The sequence below is a fragment of the Botryllus schlosseri genome, chromosome 4 (assembly GCF_051294905.1).
Source record: "Botryllus schlosseri isolate E-star chromosome 4, Bs_hap1, whole genome shotgun sequence".
Lineage (NCBI taxonomy): Eukaryota > Metazoa > Chordata > Ascidiacea > Stolidobranchia > Styelidae > Botryllus > Botryllus schlosseri.
In genome coordinates, this window is record NC_137239.1 from 11,567,269 (window position 1) to 11,593,167 (window position 25,899).

General features: G+C 39.8%; 1 protein-coding gene across 4 annotated transcripts; it reads left to right on the forward strand.

Moving 5' to 3' along the window:
* Positions 1-3,848: 3,848 nt before the first annotated feature.
* Positions 3,849-25,654, forward strand: LOC145438047 (E3 SUMO-protein ligase PIAS2-like). 4 transcript variants are annotated; one of them, XM_080315416.1, is made up of 14 exons: positions 3,849-4,020; positions 4,078-4,209; positions 5,362-5,450; positions 6,200-6,330; positions 10,209-10,338; positions 12,367-12,592; positions 13,082-13,356; positions 14,176-14,196; positions 15,443-15,642; positions 16,570-16,719; positions 17,981-18,067; positions 18,135-18,228; positions 22,962-23,323; positions 25,329-25,654. In XM_080315416.1, exons 1-14 carry the CDS (start codon positions 3,979-3,981, stop codon positions 25,484-25,486), a joined length of 2,097 nt encoding a protein of 698 aa, XP_080171542.1. In that variant the 5' UTR covers positions 3,849-3,978; the 3' UTR covers positions 25,487-25,654. The 4 variants fall into 4 exon arrangements, with proteins under 4 accessions (XP_080171542.1, XP_080171543.1, XP_080171544.1 ...); XM_080315417.1 differs by lacking the exon at positions 14,176-14,196 and having other exon boundaries at positions 3,851-4,020; XM_080315418.1 differs by lacking the exon at positions 16,570-16,719 and having other exon boundaries at positions 3,852-4,020.
* The last annotated feature ends 245 nt before the right edge of the window (positions 25,655-25,899 follow it).

Sequence of the window (25,899 nt, forward strand, 5' to 3'; positions counted from 1 at the left end):
AAGTCAGATTGACTTGTGACTCGGAGCCTATTGTGACTTGGTTACAACCCTGATTTCTCCCCGTAGTTCAGTTTATTGAAAAAATTCATCATTTCAATACACCTCAAGACTGCGCTACTACGAAAGATGGGAAGGTGTCGAAATGAATTGGAGTAGCTTCGAAATCAGATACCCACCTGGCCTAGGTTATGTAAAAAAGGAGGCATGCACATTGAATGAAAAGTAGAAGAAGCACATATAAAAGGACAGATAAGTGACAAAAAGGTGGCATGTCTCGGAAGGCGAGATAGATATGTCAGGTCGTGACCCGGTAACATAGAGGGCTACCTAGACTATTGAGTCAGTAGAAATTGTTTGTTTTTCGATTTGACTTAACAACAACGGCAACTATTTCTTACTAAATACTTACGAAGCAGAAACATCCATTATAGCATAATCTCGAAAAAAGTTTTATGATTTACCAACCCTATAACGAAGTCCTGCAAATATATCCGCATTTTTACAAAAATGTGGTATTGAATAAAAAAGATAAAGGTCATCACTTTGACTTGACTGCCGTCTTACCCGATTTTTCACAAAAATCTGACGTTCGCAGCGTCGGGGGTGGAGTTTTGATCGCATTCTAATACTTTTTCTAGAAAAGGAGGACTAAATACTCAAAGAAGAGGACATTTAGGCGTCCTCCGAGGACACTTTCAATTTATTGAAGAAATAGTAATAATCCTAATAAAAGAGGACATATTGTGGCAACCCTATGTAAATATGTATTTGACGCTATCTCTAATCATTCTTTTCTCTCTCCCCTGTTACAATTGCCGTTAGGTGGAGTATGGTTGAGCTTGTTGCGAAATTTATCCACTCTTTGATTATTATGTTATGGCTTTCCAAGTGTGATCGCTATTCTGTAAAGTTGGTTCTTATTGTGGATTGCGAGATAATGATATGGAAGTGAAGTGTATTGAACATATGGAATGCCCTCGAAAAGTAGCCAAAAGACCTATTTTATTTCTTCTTTATAGAAAATATCTAACAGTGTAGATGTGATGAATTGAGGAGCGTTAAGTACACAGCAAAAGAGGTTTCGATTATCACTAATCAACTGCTACCAAAACAAACTAGACCAACCTGTGTCCAACCCTGAGCTCCTGGAAGAGTTGCAAAAACACTCTATTCAAATTTAATCGAAATAGCATGTCTGGATCGGAGTAAGCCTGCATGGAATCGGTATCCTGTGCAGTGTGCTCACGCTGTTTAATATTTTAATTATTTTTTATTAAATTACTTGAACTTCAAGTATCATCGCTGTTCACATGTTCTATTAGGCAAAACGTACCGAGATTCCAGTAGGGGAGTGAAGAACCCCGATACCCCCTCCCCAATATTCTCGCTCGGATTTTTTAGCCATTTCTGTTTGAACAAGTGATTTACCGTATACGTTGATGCTAATTGGTTTGCTGATCTCATGAAGTTTCGTCAGACACTTCTGGAGTTCTAGTTATGAAATGATATAAGAAGTAAAATGGTTGATAACTTTGAAATTGACTCAAAATTTGACCTCGAGTCACTCGTCATTTACTGTCAATTTTGAGGCCTATGACTCGAGTCATTCGAAAAACAATGTGTAGAATCGCATGGTTGCTGGAGGCTAGTGCCGTGTTCATGTGTTACATGAAAGGAATTTGGTTCAAGGTCCACAAAACTGAATGCAAAATGGCGTGCTGCTATATAGCCTTTCAGGCAGCCTCAGGCAGTGTGCGAAAGCAATTATGTCCTGAACGAATGAATGTATAATTGTATACATTGTATAGGCTTATATAATATGTAGATGTGGACTGTGGTCACTGGTCAGTAACAAGGTAGGCCTACTACTTTGGCCTAGCCTAGTAGCTTTTGCGTACTTGCCCTACTTACTCGATGATTGAGGATTTCAGACTGCTGCTGCGTCACAGAAATTTTCCATTTTTCACCCTTACTCTAGGTCCAAAATACGTACTTTTTTACTTGGAAATCGCTAATAGTAGAAACATGTGACATTTCTTTACATTCATTTGAGTACCAACAACGTATGCTTTGGCCACCTCTGGTTATATTCGCCTCTAGGGCGGTTCGAGAATAACTTTTTTTCAAATTTTACTGGCTATACTTCATACAAGTGTTAGGTTGCCTAAAGAAACTCTGCACAAAAATTTTGGCCCAATTCCAACCTAAAGATGCATTGCTATACAAGAAAAAAGTTTTAGGTTCATTTAATGAAAATAACTACCGTTTGCAAATTTTACTGGTTACCCCACGAAATTGTTCTGCTGTCCGAAAAAAAATGATTTGGCTCAATTCCTTGCTGTAGAAGCGAATGTTGAAAATTTAGGATTGTAAATCATAGTATTTACGGTGCGTAGATCAATGATAAATAATAGAAGAATTTGCGCAAATACTACTTTTTCGATTTCAAAATTTTGTACTCAAATAACTTCGCGTCCACAGGTTGGAACTGAGCCTAAAAACATTGTTTTCTTCAGACAATTTAACAACTGAATCGGGTAGCTCCAGTAATATTTGAATTTTTTAAATATTCAATATTTCAGTGTTGGGATGACTCGATTCATGACTTGACTCGAGTAAGACTCGAGTCACTTTTTTGTATGACTTGACTTGACTTGAGTCACTTTGCTAAAATGACTTGACTTGACTCGGCGTATCAGAAATATAGATTGACTCGTGACTCGCAGCAAAATTCATGAGTCAATTTCAAGTCATCAATGTCGATATAGAAATCACTGTATCTACTATATGTTCGGATTGTTCGCGAAACACTGATGTAAAACGTGAGAACGACCAGTCATTCAATGATCGTGCGTTTTATTGAGCCTCCATTGTTCTCTCACAAATAAATTGACCACAAACGAATTGATCGAAGCTTACAGCTTACGTTGTCGAAAACTTGTAGTAAAGTGAATTAATAGAAAATTTCTATTTCTGTTCTCCGTTCTTACCTGACCTAAACTTCTTGTTTTATTGAAATTGAAATCGAATATAGTTTGTACATTCCTCAACCATTGGCGCAGACTCGAAATGTATCATATCAATATGTATAAATGGCTGGCAACTATAAACTGAGAGTATGCAATTACTTACGTAGTTTAACAGTTCTACGTATATGTGAGCGATACAGCTCCTTATTTCGTGTATATTTAACTGTACATACGTTGATCGGTGCAGAATCAATGACCACTCGATCTGTATATCAGACAGCTATAGAAAAATGCAATGATGTAATCATGCTTCATACCCCGAAAAGGTAACTTGACTTGAAATGTGACTTGACTTGTGACTTGACTTGACTTGACTCGAGTCACCTCCAAAAATCAAGTGACTTGACTTGACTCGAGTCACCCTCGAAAATCTATTGACTTGACTTGACTCGAGTCAAAATGTGCAATGACTCGAAATGACTCGTGACTCGAAGGTAGTGACTTGATCCCAACACTGATATATTTATAAATATTATAAATCCAAAACTTTTTTCTTATATGACAATGCTTTTATATATAGGTTGAAGTTGGCCAAAATAGTTGTGCAGCGTGAACTGAACAGCCCTAAATGCACACATCTAAATGTAGAATGTTTTCACAATGAAAGGCCAAAAATATAATTGACATCACGAGAACACAATGATCAGGACATAATAGCAGCTACGGTACTGCCTTTTTGTGCTGTTGCATGTGCTGGTAAATTGTGTCGTAACGGGAGCTTGAGATAAGCAAAGCATAGCGAGATTGAGAGACATGGATGAGCTTTATAATTCAAACCCGCAATGGTGGCAAAGAATATGTGGGCTAATGTCAGCAGTGGAATCAATAATATTTCATTTGTTTAATTTCAGGATTATCAACTTAGAATACTATAGCCTATCAGTAACATTAGTCGAGCACTTATTTTCTCAATTTTACTCCAGTGCTGAATGGTCATCGACACGCAGCTATGGCGTCTATTTTGTCTGATGCGGAAGTAGCCGAAATGAAGGTTGGTTTATTTCTGCGATCGGCGTCGGAATTGTATCAAGTTTGTGTACTTTGACAGCACAAGGTCATGACCTTTCGTGTGTCTGAGCTGCAAATACTCCTCGGTGCGGCCGGCCGAAACCGGAGTGGCAGAAAGCACGATTTGTTGTCGAGATCCTTGCAGTTGCTGAAAAGTGGAATGTCAGCATCGGTAATATTTTTTATCAGTAATTGTATTTTAATTGGCTCGATTTTTTCAAAGTACGTTCATGACAGTAGTTCCTTAAGCGGGCACCAGCAAATTTCTGGGCGAGTTGAGTAACGCTGAGGTGAAAAGGGGACTACAGAAATCAGTGTGGGAAAGCCAATAATTCATATCTCAATTTGTGCACTAAATCTTGTACATATATGACAGTGGGCATGCCATTTGCTGTCGTTCAAGGCGCATTCAATCTGAAATCGTCACCAACACCTTCCATATAGATGTTCATTTGTATGCGATATTGAGTTTTCTAAATAAGAAACCGCAACCTTAGCCAGTGAGGCTTGTGCAAACGGACATGATGAATTTTTAAAAACTTACCGTAATGTAACGCGATCAAGGAAAAATTTGAATTATTTGATGCCAAATCTGAAATGGATAACTTCTATCATGATTTCAGCTTCGTTCGCCCTCTAGTTGCCATGCAATTTCACCAAACGAGCCAAAAATTGCTAATTTTGCCATATTTTAATAACCGCTTATGCTAGAAAGCCAGTTTTGGACTTCAAATCTGCAGAAGCAACATGGTTCTATGTTACTTCCATAGAACTTTGTCTTGAAAATGTATAGAAAAAAACGTAGTGTGGTATTATTTATATTTGTGGAATCACTATGAAAGTGACTTTCACACGATATTTTGGTAAGGTTTTGTTTCCTATATGATCGCTTTTTTCCTTTTCTCGATGGGATGTTAGGACCAAGCCAAATTTTCAAAACTACCATAATTGATAATTTACCAGTCCATCCCTGTATTCAGTGTCCACTGAATTGACCCAGTTTTTTGTCCAAAACCAAGTGATACTGTGCAGCAAATATTCCTTTGTTTTGTATTTGAAGAGTCAAGCTGCTGGCTGTGCAAGCTTTTCTCAGCAATACTGATGCCCTAAATCAATTCAGCAAGGTTGATTGATCACACATGTGTTCAGCTCTGAATCTTATTGTTCATGGGGATATGTAACTGACATGACATGACATCATTCATGTCAATAGTCCAATTTTGTCTGCAAAATAATCATTAGGGTAATAATCATCCATCTTCATCCCCTGCACTGACCAAATCCAGCAGCACCGTCATTTATATTGCATTTCAATACGTTTTAGCTTGTGCTGCAAGTACGGGAACTGTATGAGAGGCGATTTCCCCGAAGCAAAACTGTTACGCCCTCGATGAGATCCAGTAGAAGTATGCTGTAAGTACAAGTTACTACGTTCTGTTCTAAATTGTCAACACTGACATTTATGCAATAACCTACTCTGTATAGCCTATTCATTGCTTCTGTGAGGTTAGGCTAAAAGCAGGTCAAGGTAACCAGTGTTGGCACTTAAATGGTAAAAGCATCACCATAAATACTACCCATAAACAAGTAGACGTACTTATTTAGGAAGTAGAAGTTCTGAATGGTACTCCAGTAGTTTAGAAAGTAAATTAGTCATCATGGGGCCACAAGTTTTTATTAGTTGATCAGAAGTGGTTGCCTTCAAACTGGTACTGTGGAATGTGGATCATTGTGATTAACGCAAAACGGCTAATGCACTACAATTTCGGTGTGTATAGTAAGTCGGTATGAAGAAGTAGATTAGTCCGGAGTTCACTGGAAATGGACATGGACAGTTTAACATGGATATTTGGCGTCCAGTTAGTTCATATTGACTAGCCTATGTCCTGTAACTCTGCCGTAAGCTACATAAGTAATCAAAATGCGGCCGTGAATAGCAAAAAGGTTGGTCACCCCTTATATTATGCTGTATGTGATGGCTGTAATCATTCAAGGATTCAAGATGCCAGCATTTCGAAATGTACTTCAGTTGCAATCAATATAGGGACTCAATCCTATTGAGGCGATTTATGCATATCATTCTTCATGCAGCTGTCTGTTTAGTCTCAAATATCAATGTTGACTCTAATTTGGTTCTCAATTGACCTGTTCTTTCTGTCCAGAAAAGCAGACTTTGACGGGAATAGCCTTTCCCCCACGAAATCGAACAAGCCACCGATCCATCCGCAAGTTACTTTTAAAACACTGCCATTTTACGAGGTTTTGAGCGATGTCGTCAAACCTTCAAGTTTGAGTAAGTTGAGTAAGAATTTTGTTTCTTTGGTTCAAAGACTGTTTTTACTACTACTGTTAGGAATCCAGTCTTGTTTTCATTATCTGCATCAATGCTTCCATCACTCATGTTTGACATGATCTACAGCTCTCATATAAACACTCCACAAGCTGGTTCCAATGAAATGCTTGCTACTGTGGAGATTTCATTTCTAATTGTCACACTTGATAACCTTACTCGGCAAAATTATACTGTGAATTGAATGAAATTGTTTCCTCGATATGAAAGTGTGCAACTATTCTGTTTCTGAGCTGTCTGTTTTCTTTTTGATATTGCTAGGATAGTTACCGGTATTTTAATTCCCTCATGCAATTCCTAGTAGATGTGGAATTTGTCTCTACCAGTGCTTATATCTTATTATCACTGGTATGTTATCATATCTTACGTAAAGTATCCAAATTCAACGTTCAATATCTCTAGTATGTTGTGAATACTGAACGGGCCTGATCTTGATTATTTTCAATTTGCTTTGTATTCTTTGGCATCACCCTCATATTGACACTTAGTACCACAGTGATTGGTCAAGATTTCCTAACATTCTGTAATGGAAGTGATTCGGTTTGATTTTTACGCTATTGGTCCTGGTTAAATTGTATTTCTGTCTTTTCGTGAATGTTTATGGTCATCAGCATTCTTGTAATTCCTGTGACGTACAAACAATCTTCTTCTCTTTTATTATGGGTTTTATTGAGGTTTTGGTGCCAATTATAGCAAAAAGCCATTTAAGCTATTACAACGATGATTACGAATTGCTTTAAAATGTCTAGAGGATTTGATAGCAAATTTATGTTTCTATACCTCGGCTACAATTCCTTGGCTGTCACATCGATGCACTTTCAATATCAGTATTAGAATTGTAGAGTCTTGTAAATGACATGTGACCACCAATGCAAGAGTTTAATATGAGATTTGGTTATTGCGCTGATACCTGTATTGCTGTATGTGTTGGTTGGTATCACTCGTATTAGTGAACCATTTTAAACCCACTGAGACTGGGGATCACTGTAATGCCACTGGGCTTTTTGATAATACAAAATATATTGAACTGGCCTGTTAAGAGTGTTTAATTGTAATCTTATTATGTCACACAATCTAATGTTGCAACAACCATTCCCCTTAATTCTTCTGATATGATAAACACGCTGAATCATGCCCCTTGAAATTCATTTTTCATTGTGCAATATTTGAACTGTTATTTATGACATGTGTGATCACTGGTTTATGGTGCATTATGTTGAAGGGAGATTTTTGTTGACCCAACATTACTTAACCCTTTTGAAATCGGGTCAGTTTTCGCAAAACTGACCATCACTTTTTAAATTCATACTGTGACCTCAGCAAGACTGAAATCGGGGCTGTTTCAATGTAAAAGTGGGCGGACTATATCCCTCTACCGTTTCCGCCCTCGCTCGATACCCAAGACATGTCTAGATTTTTTTTATAAGACTAAATAAACAAATGTTTTTCTAAAAAATCTCTTGCTCTCTCCCATTATTCAAGACTGACACCCCAGGATAGTGTCAGAGAGTCAAAACTGATGCATCAGTGCGTAGCCGCCGTTGCCTGGTTTCGAACAAGCCGTCAACCATGGCCGTAACCCGCGCGGCTCGCCAGATATCGAAAAATCAAAAATTCATGAAAAGTTACATATGGGGCGTGGTCAGTGAGTGGTCATAATGGTCAAGTTCAAGATCAATACCGAATCGAACCTCTACCGCCCAGTTAATGGCATGAAACAACGTGGTATACTTTCTCTTGTCGTATCCAACCATTTGCATGCATTGTAAACCAGTTTATGACTCATATTCGGTCACAAAATTGACTATGTGCTTGAAAATCACCGAAGCGTGACCATAATTAACAAACCCCCTCAGAATACTCCCAAGAACAAGGTTTGATGTTTGGAACGATGAAAAATTACACAGAATACCATACAAGCCGACTTCTGATGTTCTGGCAGAATTTCTGACTATATTTCCCACTCGGAAAATATCTGGAAATTTTAGGTGATAACCACTTTTTTCTGCATGCGTATTTTCGGCCGAACTCCTCATGTAAAATCGTCGGTGCTCGAAAATTGTCATGTCTTATACCTTCAAATTAGGTATCATATAAATCAGAAGATTGCTAGCTTTCCCTACAAACAAAAATGAAGCCTATAGGACGTAGACAAATAAAGATAGGGCCAGATGAAGTTGACCGATTCCGTATACGGAATCCGATTTTAAGAGGGTTAACCGACTTTTATCTCCATGGCCTAGTCATTCTTGGTGATAGTGTGGCATCATGTGGGAATTAGTATTTGGATTCAGTAATCATACTTTGCAGACAGAGTGTGGTCTACGGAAGAATATTTATAAAGATAAGGAGTTCAGCACACTTGAATCATAAGATTAACAATGTCAGCGAATAACTTTGTCATGATGTAATTTATTTTTTCCTGATATGTGAAACTGATCTGCCGTAATCATTTTTGTCCACATATCGAGCAATCACTATCCGCACCTTTCATATTCAATAAATTGAATGTTGAATACCATGAACAATTTACCTTCGCCGTAATCAGTGCGCCGGATCTGCTTCTATTAACTTGCTGAAGTTATTTGTGTCTTCGTTCGAGGCTCGATAGATAATAGTTTCAATAAAGCAGCGGTTCCCATCACGTTTTTAAGGCAACCCGTTTAAAAAAAAGAAATTCAATTCAGTAAAAACTTGCGACCCAAACAAATTGTTTTAATATTTTTAGTGATCAAATTTTGACGCAGAATGAGTTTTCGAACTGAGTACCGATTCTTGAATACGAGCCATGGCGTACTTCCAAGTTTTGTGACCTCTCCACGTTTTCAGTTATATTCGTTATAAATTTTGTTTGGTCAATACTGAGAATGGACATTACAGAGAATAATATTACTGAGAATTAACATTACCAAGAAAGACATTATGACTGAGAGTAGTCATTATCGAGAAAATAATATAAACATCCAATGGCATTTAAAACAATGAAATTCCGATCACTCACGAGATGCATGGTCGGTGGTCACAGCTGTCAAGTAGACCTAGCGCTAATATGACAGGATTCTATTTCATTTTCCCGAATATTTGAGCTGGACTATCAGTAATAAAATATAATTGAAACACTGGGCGGACGTTACTCTTTCAAGCGAACGGAATGCTCTCAAAGTTTATTACGATATACAGCTTCAGCCTTGGATATATGATTACCGTATCTGTGAAATCGGGTTCTCACTGGTATGATATTGAGACGGGGTCAATGGGAACTCCTGCTTTGTTGTTTTTGCATGTAATTAGGGGTGTAAAACCAGTTACTTTAGACACTGGACTCCATTTGGCTTGTTATCGTAGCGTACATCAGCCTAGCTAAATCCAATCTGTTTGCTGGTCAAGCCTGTAGCGCTGACGGGAAGGATTCACACCATTATCCACAAGCAGAAGAGCGCGATATATTAAATGTAACTACCTTATTTTAAGTCAGTATTATTATCGATGACGCAAGCTCCATCTTAGAGTTTTGTGTTGAACTTTATTTTTTACTCTCATGGTGACAAAACCAGTGACAGTAAATTGAACTTCAAGGAATTTGGATCCCGATGTTGAGATTACCGGAACCCTATGTATGTACATTGTACAATTGTGCATTCGGTGTCAAGTCTCAAGAATAGATCTCCTTCTTGGTGATGTCTTTCTCGGTACCTAATAAAGGCTACATTCTCGGTATTAGTATGGAACCGAAAAGCTGGATGCTGAAGAATTGTAAAATTCTTCGAATGTCACCACTCCTCCATAACAATGCTGATATGTTTGTCGATTTGTTTTTCTAGTAACACGGGCAGGAAGAGATTATAGCAAGGGCGAGTTTACTTTTACTCTATCTGAAGAACAAGTGCGTGTGCTTACTGATAGCAGAAGAAAAGACCCAGTCAAGAGGTATCAAGTCCAAATCCAGCTGAGGTAAAGATTTATAGATGTCGGATGTCGGCTTAATGCGGTGGTTCTAAAACTAACCTGTGGAGCACTTTACTAATCTACAAACCTTCGCAGAACCAAATTCACGCTGTGTCATAGAAAAGGAACCATAATACACATCTAACTACACATCTACTACATTTCTATAGATTACCAGAGTACAAAATAAACTGTGCATCAGGGTTTTTTAAAAATCATTTATTATAGACAAAGTTAAACAAATTATCAAGTTTTACTATCAAACTTATAAAATTGTGGAGTTTTGTACGAAAATGATGCAAAACAAATTTATCGCAATGCCAACCCCTAGAATCGAAGTTATTTGAGTTTTTCATTAATAATTCGGCGATGACAAACCGTCCAGGCGATTTTTGCGAATCCGAAATTTTCAACTGCAAGAACTTCACTTCTACTGGTTGGAAATAAGCAAAAATTGTTTTACTTGGCTCCTTTAGACAACTTAACAATTTCATGGGGTTGTGCTGTTGAATTCTCCATGAGCTTCAATCTTCAAGTCTCCAACAAGAACCAGCTATTTAACATAATATGTGTTGCGACCCGTGATTGCATACATGAATTATTTGTGTCTCTTCACCGCTCTCGCAGAAGATTTGTTTGTTGGCGTTAGGCAATTTATGAAGAACCTCCAATCTATAATTATACGTTTCCCCTGAGGTTTCTATTCTTGAGCATCCTTGGGTGCTATTGATCATCACAATGGTATTGCTATTTTAACATAGAACAGGATTATGCTTGGTTACTTCTAATAGTCTTTTTGAAAGCTTTACCTAACCTTTCTCGCCATATTTACATAATACTGTGTATAGCAAGCGTTCCCAACCTTTTTATGACCCACCTCTAAATTTGGGATACCTACTGACAACTAAAAAAGGTCGGCACCTTCACCCAAACCTACTCCCTGTCTTAGTGGGAAGCTGGCTACTGTGTGCACAGTAATAGCAATCAAGTTATGTCTATGTTAAAACAGATACTTATTAATTCAATTCATGCACAAGGCCGTGTTAGTGAGATGGCCAGTGTTCCATCTTGGCAACAAGGTTGTCCATAATATGTTGTTGCCAGAGCACACCTTGTTTGTCATTTCCAGCATTGTCACCAGAATGCCAGATAACCATCTGTATGTTATTTGGCCCGGCTGGGCGTGTGAATGTATCTGTTACCACATAACGATAGCAGCACAGCACTACTATGTTTAAACTGAAAGAGGGGCCCTGGCTCACTTGAAGTTTTCCTGGAAGAAGAAATTCCAGTTCTATTGATTTCTCTGACATAATTGGTATTTAACAGGGTTGTAATGTCTCGACCCTAGTAGCTATTTTTTGGTGACTCGGCTTGACTCGAGTCATTTTCTCAAAATACAGAAAATGACTCGACTCGACTAGAGTCAACCTGTGTATTGACTCGACTTGAACTCGAGTCATCGTGCATGACTCGGACCAAGTCATGATAATGACTCCAGGGATGATGGCCAAGACCGTCATTTCATTGCAATTTCAAAGAATATTAAAGTTACCACACTGTTTGTATTTCGTCTATTAGTACTGGTACTTGGAAATGCGACCATAAACTGTTGAAAGTGAGGAAAATTGGGATATTATAAATGCGAAGCATTCGATATCTCCAAGCAGTGTTGTAAAAAGTGGGTTGCACAAGACTTCAACTCGAAACTGAACCGTCAACACAATGACTTGGACTCGGACTCGAATCATTGCACTATGACTCGACCCTCTACTCGCTGACTTGGACACAGACTTGACTCGATCGTGAAATAGAAATGACCCGACTCAAGTCTAAACTATAAAAGTGAGATTGACCTGTGACTTGGTTACAACCCTGGGTACCTCCTGGGTGTTGCAACCTTGATGTTAGAACCCCCCTGGTGCATAGCACCAGTTCTCAACTGGGGCTCCATGGACTACAAGTTCGCTACTTTGTTTATGACTGCCGTTACGTCAATTAATGTGCTCCAAACTTATATCATACGCCATTCAGGTTTTGTTTACTGGAAACGACGTGCGACCAGAAAGACTTCCTGCCTCCGAACTTGTCCGTCCAAATGAACCGCACTCTAATCACGCTACCTCCGTACGTTCCCCCTTCAAAAGCCGGGCTGGAGCCGAAAAGAGCGAACAGGCCGATAGACATCACGCTGGGGTGCATTCTCTGCGACGTTTCCAGAAACAAGCTCGAGGTCTCATGGATGGGGGATTTCGGAAAGGTACCGGTAGCTTTTTTCTGTATCTCAATTCTATCGTTGGTTGGTAAAGCTTGGTTTCTTTAGTTTTATGTTTTATTAAATGAACAGCACACATGTTCAAAGTTACCCGAGTGGGGGCGGGCACAATTATTCTAGTGCTTGAAGCCGAGTCATGTAGGCTATTGATTTTAATGATTCCAAATTAGCGGTACGTGTCAGTTCTTTTGAGAACTGACTCTATACGCCTCTTGGGATTAAGAAATCCTTTTTTCATGGAGAACTATTGTTTCGGTAATTCCTTCACACCACACCATCCAAAATGCATGGTAAAGTACTAAACATGTTCCTAATAACGACATCTTTGAAACAGCGATGAAACCTGTGGTGTTGTCACAATGTGTCATGTCTAATTTTCTGTAAGTAAAGAACCACTGTCATAGGACTCTCCTAATCAATAGGAATATAGCTGGGAATTCAGTGACCGCAACAAGCCATTCTCTTCTCTCGCAGAACTACGCTCTCTGCATCAACGTAGTCCGGCCATTGTCATCCGACATACTCCTGCAACGTTTACGTAAAAAAGGTATCCGGCCCTCGGTCCACTCGCAGGCCCTCATCACGGCGAAGCTGGCCCGGGACCCTGATTCTGAGATCGCCACGACCAGCCTCAAAGTGTCGCTGCTCTGTCCGCTCGGGAAAATGCGGATGACAGTGCCGGCTAGACCGCTGACCTGCACGCACATGCAGTGTTTCGACGCAATGCTGTTTTTACAGATGAATGAAAGGTGTTATATCATATTATCATTAATCGATTCGTGTTTTAGGGGCCTTGTGGACATATGAGCACGCATGTGGGTTGAATTTACGGTTAAGGTTATATGTAGGATTAGGTGGGGTTTGGGGTTGTGGCAGGGATTTTCAACTGTCCAGTAACGTTCGAACCTAACCATTGTGAAATTCGGAAAAGGTTTGGTTATTTAGAGTTTTTATCCATTCAAAACAACACACCATAGAACGAGAAAATATTGAGATGTCGGAAGGACGTGGAGACGTCTGTTGAATCAGACACCCACCTGGGCATAAGAGGCATGCACTGTGATTGCTAAGTAATGCAAGATCACTTGAAAGGACAAGCACTGAAAACTATTTTTACTTCAACCTATAAGTGGATATGCTCTGTAATTGTGTTACAGCCATCGAAATACTGTCTTGTACACCAATACTGGCTGATCTAGGAAGCTGGTGACTAAAAAATTGTAATCACTGTCGGCTGGACTAGGTAAAGCTCTCACCGCGACTTCATTACCAGTTATGGTCAATTTAGTTAGATATTGCCCTTTTAAAGAAGGACAAGTCTTCTAGGAAAGGACAATATGGCACCCTGGCTATATACCACGCAAGCTCTCTGGCCCACTGAACACAGCACCGTGGCCATTGTGAAATGCGCGTAGGTTGAAAACGCTGGAGTCCGGCTAATGGTTAATTTCGGGGTTATGAAGTCACATGCTCAAGTGTCACATGATCGACTGTGGTTTTTCATTTTGTCGCATGCTCGTATGTCGGCATGGTGTTGGAGATTTATTTTCAAGTCGGTTTATTTTCAGGGATCATTACAGTGACGAAAGGTATTTTGGTGTTGTCGCATGGTTTTCTGATTTTTTTTTTCTTTATTTTGCTTCACAGTTGACTGTGCGTCACAGCGTGCTGAAGTATTTTGATCCACAGTAGGATTGGGCACAACAAGCCCGTATGGAATCAGAGCTCACAGATGTTGTGACTCAATACGAATTATTTGAATTTTTGCGAGTTGTTATACATAAATGATGATATTGCCGTCTTTGAGAATAAATAATTCGAAATAAAATGGATGTAAACAAATAATTATTGTTCCACGTTTTCGGTTGATTGAAAAATAAAAGTCAATGCAGCAGCACAAGGGTGCGGATACTTTGAAACTCAACAACTTGCTTCTACTGGTCGGAAATGAGCCAAATGTGCTATGCATCGTTTTTTTTCTAGAGAACTTGACAATTTCATGGCGTTTCCAGTAAAATTTTCAAAAGAATTTTATTAAGAAATCTTTGAAAATTTTAATTCTAATATCCTCCCTTCTACTGTTTCTTTTTTCTACGTTTTTTCAACAAACCTGACAATTTTACGGAATCTCCGGTAAAATTTGAAGTAATTGATTGTTTTTGAACATCCCTGGTGCTCAGATGCTGTGTTTTTCAGTCCAATTCATTTCAATATCTGTGAATCATTATACATGATGATGACGTAAATGATGACTAGGGCAAGTTTTTGCAACTTTCTCAACTTTTTTTTACAGCTTCCAGCAGCTTCGTAAATACTCGGAAGATATGTAGAATGCTGTTTTAAGCTGTTTGAAGGAATCTTATGGTGCAACTTTTTGCAACTTTTGTCCATTTTCTTTCATGCAACTTTTTGCAACATTTTGCAACTTCTTGGATTTTGGTGAAATTCACGGCCAAATTCGACTGCAATACCGTTAATTAGCACTGAAGTAACGGTCTTACGGGTATTTCGGGAGCTGAGCCGGAAAGTTGACTTTTTTTTCAGTCAACCGAGCAAAATGTGGTCTTTTAGTCCAACTTTTGTGAAAAAATGAATGCAACTTTTTACTGCAACTTATGCAACTTTCCACGGATTTAACTGCAACAAAAACTTGCCCTAATGATGACATTGCAGTCTTTGTATTAAAATACGATTGATATAAACATATAACATAATTGGAAGGGTGTGTTTGTCACGCATACAACACTACAACAGCACGAGTGAGCAGATGCCTAAACTCTTCGTCCGAATTCTTTCAACGTCTTCATAGTCTTGACCGGTGTCACCCTTGCACAGGAAAGCGACGTGGATGTGTCCGGTTTGCGACCGGCCCGCAGAGTTCTCACAGCTCTTTATCGACGGGCTTTTCATCAACATACTGAAGGAGACCAGTTCGGGGGAGGTGATCTTTCTCGACAACGGGAGGTGGGAGCCATTTTCTGAGAAGAAGGAATTTCTCAGCCTCGTCACACCCACAAAGAAAGCGGACTTGATTGGTGAGACCTTCCTGCCTTGTGACGGGAGTGAGAATTTGGTTGGGAATGTTTTGAGAGTTATGGGTTTTATGTGATTTTTGAAACTGGTTTTTGGAAAATAATTTCAGTGAATTTTTTCCCCAATGCTATGTATTGCTGTATAGAGATCATAAATAACGAAACGAAAAGTCTTTTATCCGAACGGTGCGGTACGTGAAACTGATACGTTTTTTTTCTTCGGGGAATTGAAACTGTTAACTGGACACTGCGTTCTAAACGTGGTGTGGTCTGAAATTCCAAAGTTTGAAAACAGTTTTGACAGTGGCTGTGTCCCGCAGAAAGCCCCCGTTTTTGAATTACAGTTGAAAGATTTTCATAAAATGCACCATTGCACTCCATCTCTGTGGAATCAGAGTCCTGCATCATCGCTTCGTTCACTTTTACATTTTTAATTATAGAGCGCATATTTAAAGCGTAATCCCTAGACATCTGTCGAGACATACTTGATCTGCGAAACTGCCCAAAATCATTGATTCTCTCTTCTCTTAGCGATGCTAGCAGAAAGATTGGTCAAATTAGTATTCCAGCTTAGTAATTTAAGACAATGCACTCCTACTTGGTTTTTCCAGAGGCCTAATACAAGTTCAGATATTTTGAGACAGCGACAAGCTCAGTAGCCTGATGTTGCCGCAAAGATATGTCGTTCTAAAGCATTTTATCTACGATTTTCTACTGTGCCGAGTGGCTGCGATAATTTCAGACCGAGATGAGGCTTAGATCTATGAATAGCATGCTGTTCACTAGATCGAATTTGAGTAGCAAGGTGTTGGCTGTAGAAGGATTTGCTAGGCTTGAGAGTGCAAGACGATACTTGAATTGGTAGTTGGAATAGCATTCAGTATCAGCAACTCACTATGATCACTGATTGTTGTGGCTTTGTTGGTTCAGGTGTTCTTAGTGCATGCAAGCGTAAGAGTGTGAGCTCCAAAGACCAGGAATGTTGGAGAAAAGTTTCCCGGGAAGTTATGGAAGTCGTTATCCCAAAAGGAGCTCCACGTTGGAAGATGGTGAAATACCTGGAAAAAGCCGGTGGCTCGGGTATGAGGACTTATTGTGATCAGGACAGTTGATTGAGATGTTATTTCATGTTACTTTTCAATCACACTTGAGATTTGCAAGTTATTACATACCATAGTTCTAATAATTGAATGATATGGGCCAGGTGCGAGCCAATTTGTGACACTTGTGGTAACTGAAGTTAAGACTGTTCTACTTCTTGAAAGGCTGGAAGAGTCACTATTGATACAACTATAGTTAAGCTAGCTCAGTGAAATGTCTCGAGAAAAGTATAGTGTCCAACATCGTGTTCCTATTTTATAAAAGGCATCAAACATGATATGCCTACGCTCGACGAGAAAGAATTGATTTCTAGCCTGGTCAAGCTGGAATAGTAGCCATGTATTTGCTTTCTCAATCTCGGCATAGCCAGAAGATAAAGACAGTCTGATAGTAGGAATTGTATTCTGATACTCAGTGACTCAACGTGCATTACAGAAATGTGTTGTTAGTGATGGACCGTTATGGTAGAATACAGACTGTAGTCAGTGTCTATCTTAGTGGCCACCTTGGCGCCTGCAGCAAGTTGAGTGGGCCCTTGATTCTGTCGTTAGGCCTGGAATTTATAAAATCTTTCCCGAAACACTTCCGGTATTCCATAGTAGCCTACAGGATTTTAACATCATCAATCGATTCAAAAATTGTCACCAGAGGTGGTCTGTAACAAAGTACCGGTACCATTATTTCAGGTTGAAGCACTTTTTCAGTTAAGACCTACTCGTTTTTCAAACTGTGGAATTTGTAAAGAAGAAGCAGTTTGCGTCACTTTCACGAGGAAAATTGTTGTAAGAACTGAGCAACATAGTTATTATAGTAGAAAACTTTATATTTATGTTATAAAAAATGAATATGAAAATTTTTCAAATTTTAGTGGCTACCCCATGAAATTTGTAGGTTGTCTCAATAACCGATGAAGAACGAATTTGGCTCAATTCCAACCCCTACAAGAGAATTTATTGGAGTAGGCCCTATAAAATTTTTGATTTGGAAAAAATAGTAGGCCTATTTACGGTGGCAAATTCTTTCAAATATTTATCACAGATCTACCCACTGTAAATACTATGATTTGCAATCCTGAATTTTGAACATCAATAACTCTGCTTCTACGGTAAGGTATTGAGCCAAATTTGTTGTGCATTGTTTTTTAGGTAACCTGACAGTAAAATTTGAAGCAAAAATCAATTAGAACAGCCCTAGTGTGCACATTTTTTATGTTAGTCCATCGATTTCTTCTCGTTTTCAGCACTAGATTTATCGAACAGTCCGCAATCGTCTCCAGTGGGTAGTGCCGAACAGAAGAAACGGGAGCCTGTAATCATCGACCTCACATGTAGGCTAACTTTGCGATACGTTAATTCGGCGCTCTGTGGTTGAATCGTGCTGTGTTTCTTGTTCAGGCGATTCTTCCGATGACGAAAGCTGTATCGCGTCTCCACCTAAACGCAAAGACAACGATAGAGACGAAGTCCACAGTCTTTCGTCCACGTCACCGTGAGTAGCTGCGTCTTTTAGACATGTTGTTAGTAGTTGGGCAAATCATACCGAGCCCAATCTGCGCGCCGTAATTTCTCTCTACAAAATCCCTCTTGTTACTATTTCTGTTTGTCTTCAGTAGAAATTGCCTTGTAGACACCAAATGTTACTGGGTGCGAGCTCTATGTATCACCAATTTTAAGGTCGACCATTTGGAATATTTACACCTAGGGTACATAGCCGAGCCGTTAAGTATTTGAGCTTGTGGTTATGGAAACATTATCAAACTTGATATGGCGTAGCAATTGAAAACTCTGCACAAAGCACGTTTACCGATCAACAGCTATGGCTCCCCATCATTAGAAAAGTTGGCAATCTTCGGCAGGGTATGTTATGTGTTGACTGACTGGCGTGATGTATTAGACCTATTAGACTGGTGTTTGACAAGAAGTTGGCACGACTGTAGCCCTGTCTTGACAATGCATCTTTATAACTTATGCCGCCTGAGTTTTATATGGTGATAAATAATAAAAAGAAGTGGGCCTACAATCGTATTGCCCAAATGGAAACAAAAGATATGACAGACAATTCATACATTGGATGTTTCGGACAGACATTTTGTCATCTACTTCGTAATACGGTTACGTTTCAAACCCCAAACGCACATTAAGCAGTCTTACCCCGCCCTCAAGCTAAGCTTCCCTTGATCTAGTCCTAGCCAGCAACTAATGCGAACCCGTAATCGGATCTTTTTCCGTACTTACTCCAACCCATCCCCTACCGCTAATCCTCAACCAAGGCTAGCCTAATTTAATACAACCAGTCACCTATTCAGACTCCACGGCAAAGTTGATGTCCGAAGCGTCCAATGCTTGTACACTCTGATAATCTAAGAAAGGGAATGCAATCTGGGAAATGATATCATAGCAAAAACTTAATTCTGAATAACGGTGAATACCTGTTTCCCACCGTTATACGGAGGAACAAGTTCACTCATTCCATTTTGTTACATGTCGTACTACAGACCGTGCTTGATTAGACACATGTCGTACTACAGACCATGCTTGATTAGACATGTATTAGTTTGAATTTAGAATGGTTGTGAAGAAATCCATTTCAATGAAAATCAGTGATGAGAAGCAGCATTCTGAACAACTAAATTTATTTTTGCTGTGGCCAAACAGTGCGTGTTTCAAGTTATTTCCTCTGCAAGCGTTGTAAACTTCTGTGAGCCGACGGCAAAAGTAGAGCCGGTCAGCGATACTCAGCGGCTTTAGGTATATCATGCACAGAATGCCGTTCAAGCTGGCATAACGAGTTTAGGAATTAGACCGGAAGTCTCGAGCGTAAGGATTCTATCATCTTCATTGTGCAGCGTGACTTTGTAACAGTTTTGCAGTGGGGTTGGTTTCAATACGAGGTCACAAAAGCAAGTAAAAGAAAGAGGTCAAGATCAGGGATTAATACTACACACTGTTCACACTATCACTCACGGTAGAGTGGTGGCTTCCTTAGTGGGCTGGGCATATCTAGTAGACTACCAGAGTCAAGTGTGAAGCTTTGAGTCGTGAATTCGAGCATCACTCATTATGACGTCATGCTTGCATGGATGATGTATAAATATCAAATATGTACCTTTCATGCGACCTCAACTGGTGTAATTCCGATTCTACATCACATAGAAGATTATTTGGTGACTACACACGACTTCAAACATCTGTCATTTGCACTGACGACGTGATGTACTTACCTTTGTACTACATGTTTCATATGCTGTGAGGTTTACAGCCCGCCACAGTGGAGATTACTATCAAAACTGCAATTCCTGGTGATATATCAACTCTTACTGGCATGGAGCGTATCATTTCAGTACTGGAAAAAATCACAACTCATACTAAACTAAAATCATTAGATATAACACTAGATTCAGATTAGAGTACTTGTTACATTGTGCCCAGCCCACCGATTAGAAATCTTGCTGTGAGCCAGGTATTCATATATTGTAGTCGTAAGACAAAATATCATGAAAATATTCTCAGAGTTGAGTGGTGAAAGGACCAGATTATATTTAATTGAGGCGTCTAGTGTCTAGTCAGCGTTATTGCTTGTTCAAAAGAAAAGAGAGAGACGTTGAAGATCTTTCAAACAGATATCGAATTACATGCTTTAGTCAATGGTGTTTTGCGTTTGCTTGGCATGTGATGGATAAATGACTGGGAAAATGACCCCAATTTGACTGTCTATTAAATATTTTGGAGTCTAAATTATATTTGTGACGCATCTAGTAACATAACGCTGTCGAACATTTTCTTCCCTGTGCTATTGTGATTAACAGTAGAAGATCATGTGTAGGGTGTCCTGACGATTTCTGAGTATCTTTTCAACTTACCAGTCACATCTCCCATTAATTATCTCGGGGTGTAAGGTAGTTAGGAGAGAAAGGCGCTTTTGCACCCCCTATCTTTTAAGATTGTGACTTATGTTTATTCTGTAACATAATGATCATGAACGTCTAAACTTTTATGCTCCAACCATCGTTCTCGGCACTTTCGAGTGTTCATTCCATAATATCCACACCTATGATGCTAATGCTGCAAATGTAGGAAACTGTTACAGTTAATAGCTGTGCTTTTTGCACACATAGTACATTCTCTCTTCTCCTATTTAAGTATTTTTTCAGAGGCACACTTGACTTCACAGTTATTATGTCGATAAAAACTAATTTCGCCGCTATGTATCAGTAACTTATGTGCTGTACTTTATTGCTCTAGTGCAGGGGTTCTCAACCTGGGGGGCGTGAAACAACTGAAGGGGGGCGCGAAGAAGCAGTCACCTGAAAAAAATTTTTCGCGCCTTGCGCGATTTACCTCCAATACACGCGTGTTTCTCTCTATATAGACCCGATTTCAGATTTTTTATTCTCTCATCAACATTCATAACCGACCATACCACCAAACAATCTGTTGGGGTTGCTAGCATCCCAGTTGAATTTTGTGATATGACGATAAGGGGGGCGCGAAATTTTTCATTATCAAAAAGGGGGGCGTGTCTAAAAAAAGGTTGAGAACCACTGCTCTAGTGTGATCAAAAATTGATCGTGTTTTTTTACAGAATGCCAGACAATTCACTCAGTTGCCATTTCGGACATACTTTGTGATACGTTTTTATCGATATCTTGCCTCCGTAATCTTGGACTGTAGTAAGAGCTCGCTGCGTGACTGTAATCTTAATAAAACTCTTCAACCTAACCCTAAAATTAATCTAATCCTTAACCTAACCCAAGCTAACCTGACATGAACCTGCCACCGGAAAATAACCTAACCTATCTTGAACCCAGCCCTTGTTATCTTAACCTAGCAGTAGCCTAATCTGGGCCCTAAGCTAATCCAAGTTAACTTTACCTTACCCTTGACTTAATCCAACCCATCAGCTAACCCGCAACTTTACCTAACTCAAAACAAACTCAAGCTAACCGAACTGTGTCACTTGAGCTGGTCAATATTGAAGTACTCTGAAGATTTTGCCGACTTTACCACTTTATCAAGTGGTTATGTTTTGCGACCACTTTCACACCTATCTACCTACATTCATGGTTTACTTGGAAAAAGTAGATGAATTTACTTTTTACACCTGGATTTGCATCATTTGTATCACATCATTTTGTATCACTTTTGTGAGTGAGTAACTATATCACGGTGACTCAAATTTTTTTAAATTGCACCTATGGCTAATTGTAAAGTCATTTGTCGTTTTTCATCTGAAAGTAGCCAACTGCGATCAACTGCTAAAAGTAAGCAGTTCCTCGATTAAATCTGTTTTTAAAACTGATCTAGTATCTATCAGATCTTTATTTAGTATTTCCCCTTGAAGTTGTTCTGACATGTTTGAGAATCGTTGCATCTACTTGTATTTGAGTCGAAATTTACAGCATTACTTATACTTCAACTTGGGTACTGACGCTAGCTTTGGCTTCTCTCTTACTTAATTTGACAATTAACAATTATGCGGTCTTCTGTCTCAAAGTGTCCCCAGTCCTGATCTAAAAACTACAATCTAGAATTTTGGTACAGTGGTTGCGATTTCTTCAGTCTTAAAAGCTCTGCTTGGTGTGTTTAGTGCAACCGAGTAGGCTATTGCAGTAGGTGTATACTACCTTTACCTCTCAAAAACTAGATGTCCGAAACAGCAGATGTCTGAATTGTCTGGTCGCCTATTTGACATGCAGTTGCACGCAATTTTCAGCGTTGGCCGCAACAACAACGCAACGGATAAGTTGTGTTTATCGGAACTTGGCTCCTTGAGATTGCAAGAGTGAAAAAGCCCGTGCCGTGAAACTAGGCGGTTGGTCGTTTGCCCAGTCAGATACCCGCACTGTTGCTTTTTGTTGTGTTCACAGCCTCACACCCGCTTGTCAGACTTGGACAACTAGATTAGTAGACTAATGGAATATTTCTCTGCTCTCAGTTGGATTCTGATATAATTTCTGGTTTTCTTGGAAATGCTACAGGAAAACTGTCATGCTTATGAGATCAGATTTGATATGAACCGTAGTTGATGTTTTTTGTTTTGCTTCTCTAAATTTAATTTTCGCGAATTCTGTAATTTAAATTGTAATCTAGTCTGGAGAAAACTGTGAAGCTATCATTCTAATTGTAATTTAATTTTAATGAAAATTTCCTAGTTGTCCATCTCTGCCGCTTGGCTTCTGCAGTTCTTTGCGCACTTGTTCCCCGTTTCGTTCGGTTTAACAGGTACCGCTCGGACAACAGCATCCACAGAGACGACTCGCTGGTGGCGCCCCCGGCGAAGCAAAGGCGCACGCACGACACCCTGCCCTGGGACCAATCCACCACTTCGTTTTCTGGCTTGACCCAGAACTTGCCAAGTAGCACAAGCTCCAGCCCGAGACCTACGTGTTATGGGCTTGTGGACTTGAACACGACTGAAAGGACATCGCAAAACGTCCGGTCCCGCCAGTACGCCCACTCCCCCGTGTACTACCCGCCTATATCTAGAAGTAGTGGGTCGCCAATGTCCATGTACGGTTTTGATCAGTATCGTGCCGGACCTTCGCCCTCTCTCTTGGATATGAACTACTACCTGAGTAGTCTTGGTAGGTGCTGATTTTTACAGAAAAATGCGGCCGTTGGTATCAATGCTTGACTGTGCATGTTGACCGATAAGTTGGCCTGGGCAAAATCGAGTACCTGAGTGATTAGATTCTGATTCGAGTATTAGGCGTTGAGTTGGGTATTCGAGTATGATTCGTTAACGCCTCAACAGTATGAATGACATGGCAACGTCATCTATGTACCTTTTGTTCAACCACAAAGGATAAAACGCCTGATCTACACAGGGTTGTAACCAAGTCACAAGTCGCTCTCACTGTTATAGTTTTGACTCGAGTCGAGTCATTTTCAATTCACTACCGAGTCAAGTCCAAGTCAGTGAGTAGAGGGACGAGTCCGAGTCATGGAGTGACATAAAATGGCTCGCATTCATAATATCGTAACTTTCTTCATTCCTAACAGTTTCTGGCCCTATTCACTAAATATCAGGACTGATAGACGAAATACCAATAATGTGGTGACTTTACTATTCTTCGAAGTTTCAATGAAATGTATGTCTAGGCCGTTCTAGCCTCAAGCCATATGACTTGGTTCGAGACATGCACAATGGCTCGAGTACAAGTCGAGTCAATACACAAACTGACTGGAGTCAAGTCGAGTCGCAAAAAAAAATCGTGATTCGAGTAATTACAGCCCTGGTTCCAAATGACATTGCTGATAATTTAGTATTTTTTCAACCATGCCTATTTCATTGCGCTTTGAGACAATGCTGTGGGTTGATCATGACTACACGGAAATGTCAGTTTTACTAACCTGCATAGCTTTGTACTACATGTCTCGTGACACGATTCGACCAATCGAAATTTACAGCAGTGGAGAACTGTATCGAAGCTATAATTCTAGTTGATTGATTAACGGTTAGTTACAAGGAGTGTATGATTTCAGCACTCGACTAGAACCATTTTCAATATACATTTGACTACTCTAATCATAGTGCCCAGCTCTACTGATAATTAGCGCCTGCGTCAGCTCTATGAGCAATAAGCATGTTAATATTTGAGACAGCTTGCTTGGATTGCTCCGAGTTAAGAATGTCAGCAATCGCTACCAATTCAATATTGCTTCCCTTAGCGCTTTGTCCAGTAACATTCGTATCGCCTTGTGCATAAGGTGTACGGTCCCGTCCCCTCCATTTGGTGCCGCTTTCTTCCCGGGTGTGCTTGATTTGCGTTGCTTGACAGTACAGTTTTCGGTTGCTCACGCTGAGTTGTTGCACTGTGCGTTATCTGTTGTGTGATTCTTTGTAATGCGAATGACCGCCGTTCGCGGTAATATGTTGACCATGAACCATTCAAGTAGCTAACAGATCAACTAAATTTCCAGCCCAACCTAATCCTATCCATTTATTCGTTGGTAACAGACGAAAAGCACTTCGTTAAGATGTGTGAATGCAACAAATATTTGTCACTCGGCAGAACTTGGTTATCTCCGATACTCGATTAAATCAGATCGCGATTGATGGATCCACAGCCGTTGTCTGACTGTTCGAAACGGTGAATTACCGTGAGATGCTTGGTCGTCTTGCGAGCGAACGCCCCTATTAATATTAGGAGTCTACGCATGGCCAAAGCGTGGGTCACTTGAAGGCCATCACTGGTGACAGCATTGAATTGATTTGCCTCGTAATCATATCATTTACAAATTGTTGAATCCATCTTCTCGACGAATGCTGAAGAGCCCTAATATGGGTGTTGAATCGCCTAGTCTCGCGTACATTTAACGATCATTGACAGTGGTGAAAATCAAAGATACCTAGACGTTCTAGATATCTTTGGTGAAAATGAACCTAACACCACTTTCTACTTGTAAAAAATCCAACACAGTTGTATCACTTGGAAGACTGTTGATTGCGTTAAACTAGAAATAGAACTGGTCAATAAAATCCTTGTCCCTTGACAGAGTGGTGCTAACTTGATTCGCGCGCCCGCTCCGATATAAAGGAATTTTAGGGAACGTCTTAGTGTGACGATATCATATCTTGTTTTTAAGACCACTACCGGATGATGCAACAGGATTCTTCAGCAAGGTCAAGTCCGTTTTTGAATCAACAATCTCACATCTCACCTAGCGCTGACGCCCTGCGCGCTTTATATCCCGGCACGTATCGGCTGCCGCCCGAGAACTCCGACATCATTCCTATCGATTGATAGTTTCAGCTTCGTTTTTGTGTTTCTCTTTCCGGAACTTGACTGCGCGTATTTATTATGCGAATCGGCATGAGAGTTCTTCATATTTTGATTTGATATTTATTGATAAGCAATAGTAGATAACCATTGCTATTGTCGTTTCTTCCTTGTATACATTCGTTCAATTGACAGCGTGTGGTCAGTCTGGTAATGATTAGGCTGAGCCTGCTAAGCGGTCTCTGTTATTCAGCCATCAAGTAATGTCAGAAGTGGCGAATGAGAAATAACATTGCATTTGTATCTTGAAGATCGATCTCCGGGAGTCAGTATCGGCAGTAATACTTCATGCCCGCCCGCGTTATTCGGATATTCAGAAGGTTCCTATTTCCACTAATAATAAAAACGCGAAGTTGAGGATACGCTTATCACTATTT

Bases quoted from the DNA above. Each gene is read 5' to 3' on its own strand.
- LOC145438047 (XM_080315416.1), top strand. From the start codon at position 3,979: ATGGCGTCTATTTTGTCTGATGCGGAAGTAGCCGAAATGAAG. The intron at 4,021-4,077 runs GTTGGTTTATTT...GTACTTTGACAG, and splicing joins CGGAAGTAGCCGAAATGAAG to CACAAGGTCATGACCTTTCG. The intron at 23,324-25,328 runs GTAGGTGCTGAT...CTTGTTTTTAAG, and splicing joins CTACTACCTGAGTAGTCTTG to ACCACTACCGGATGATGCAA.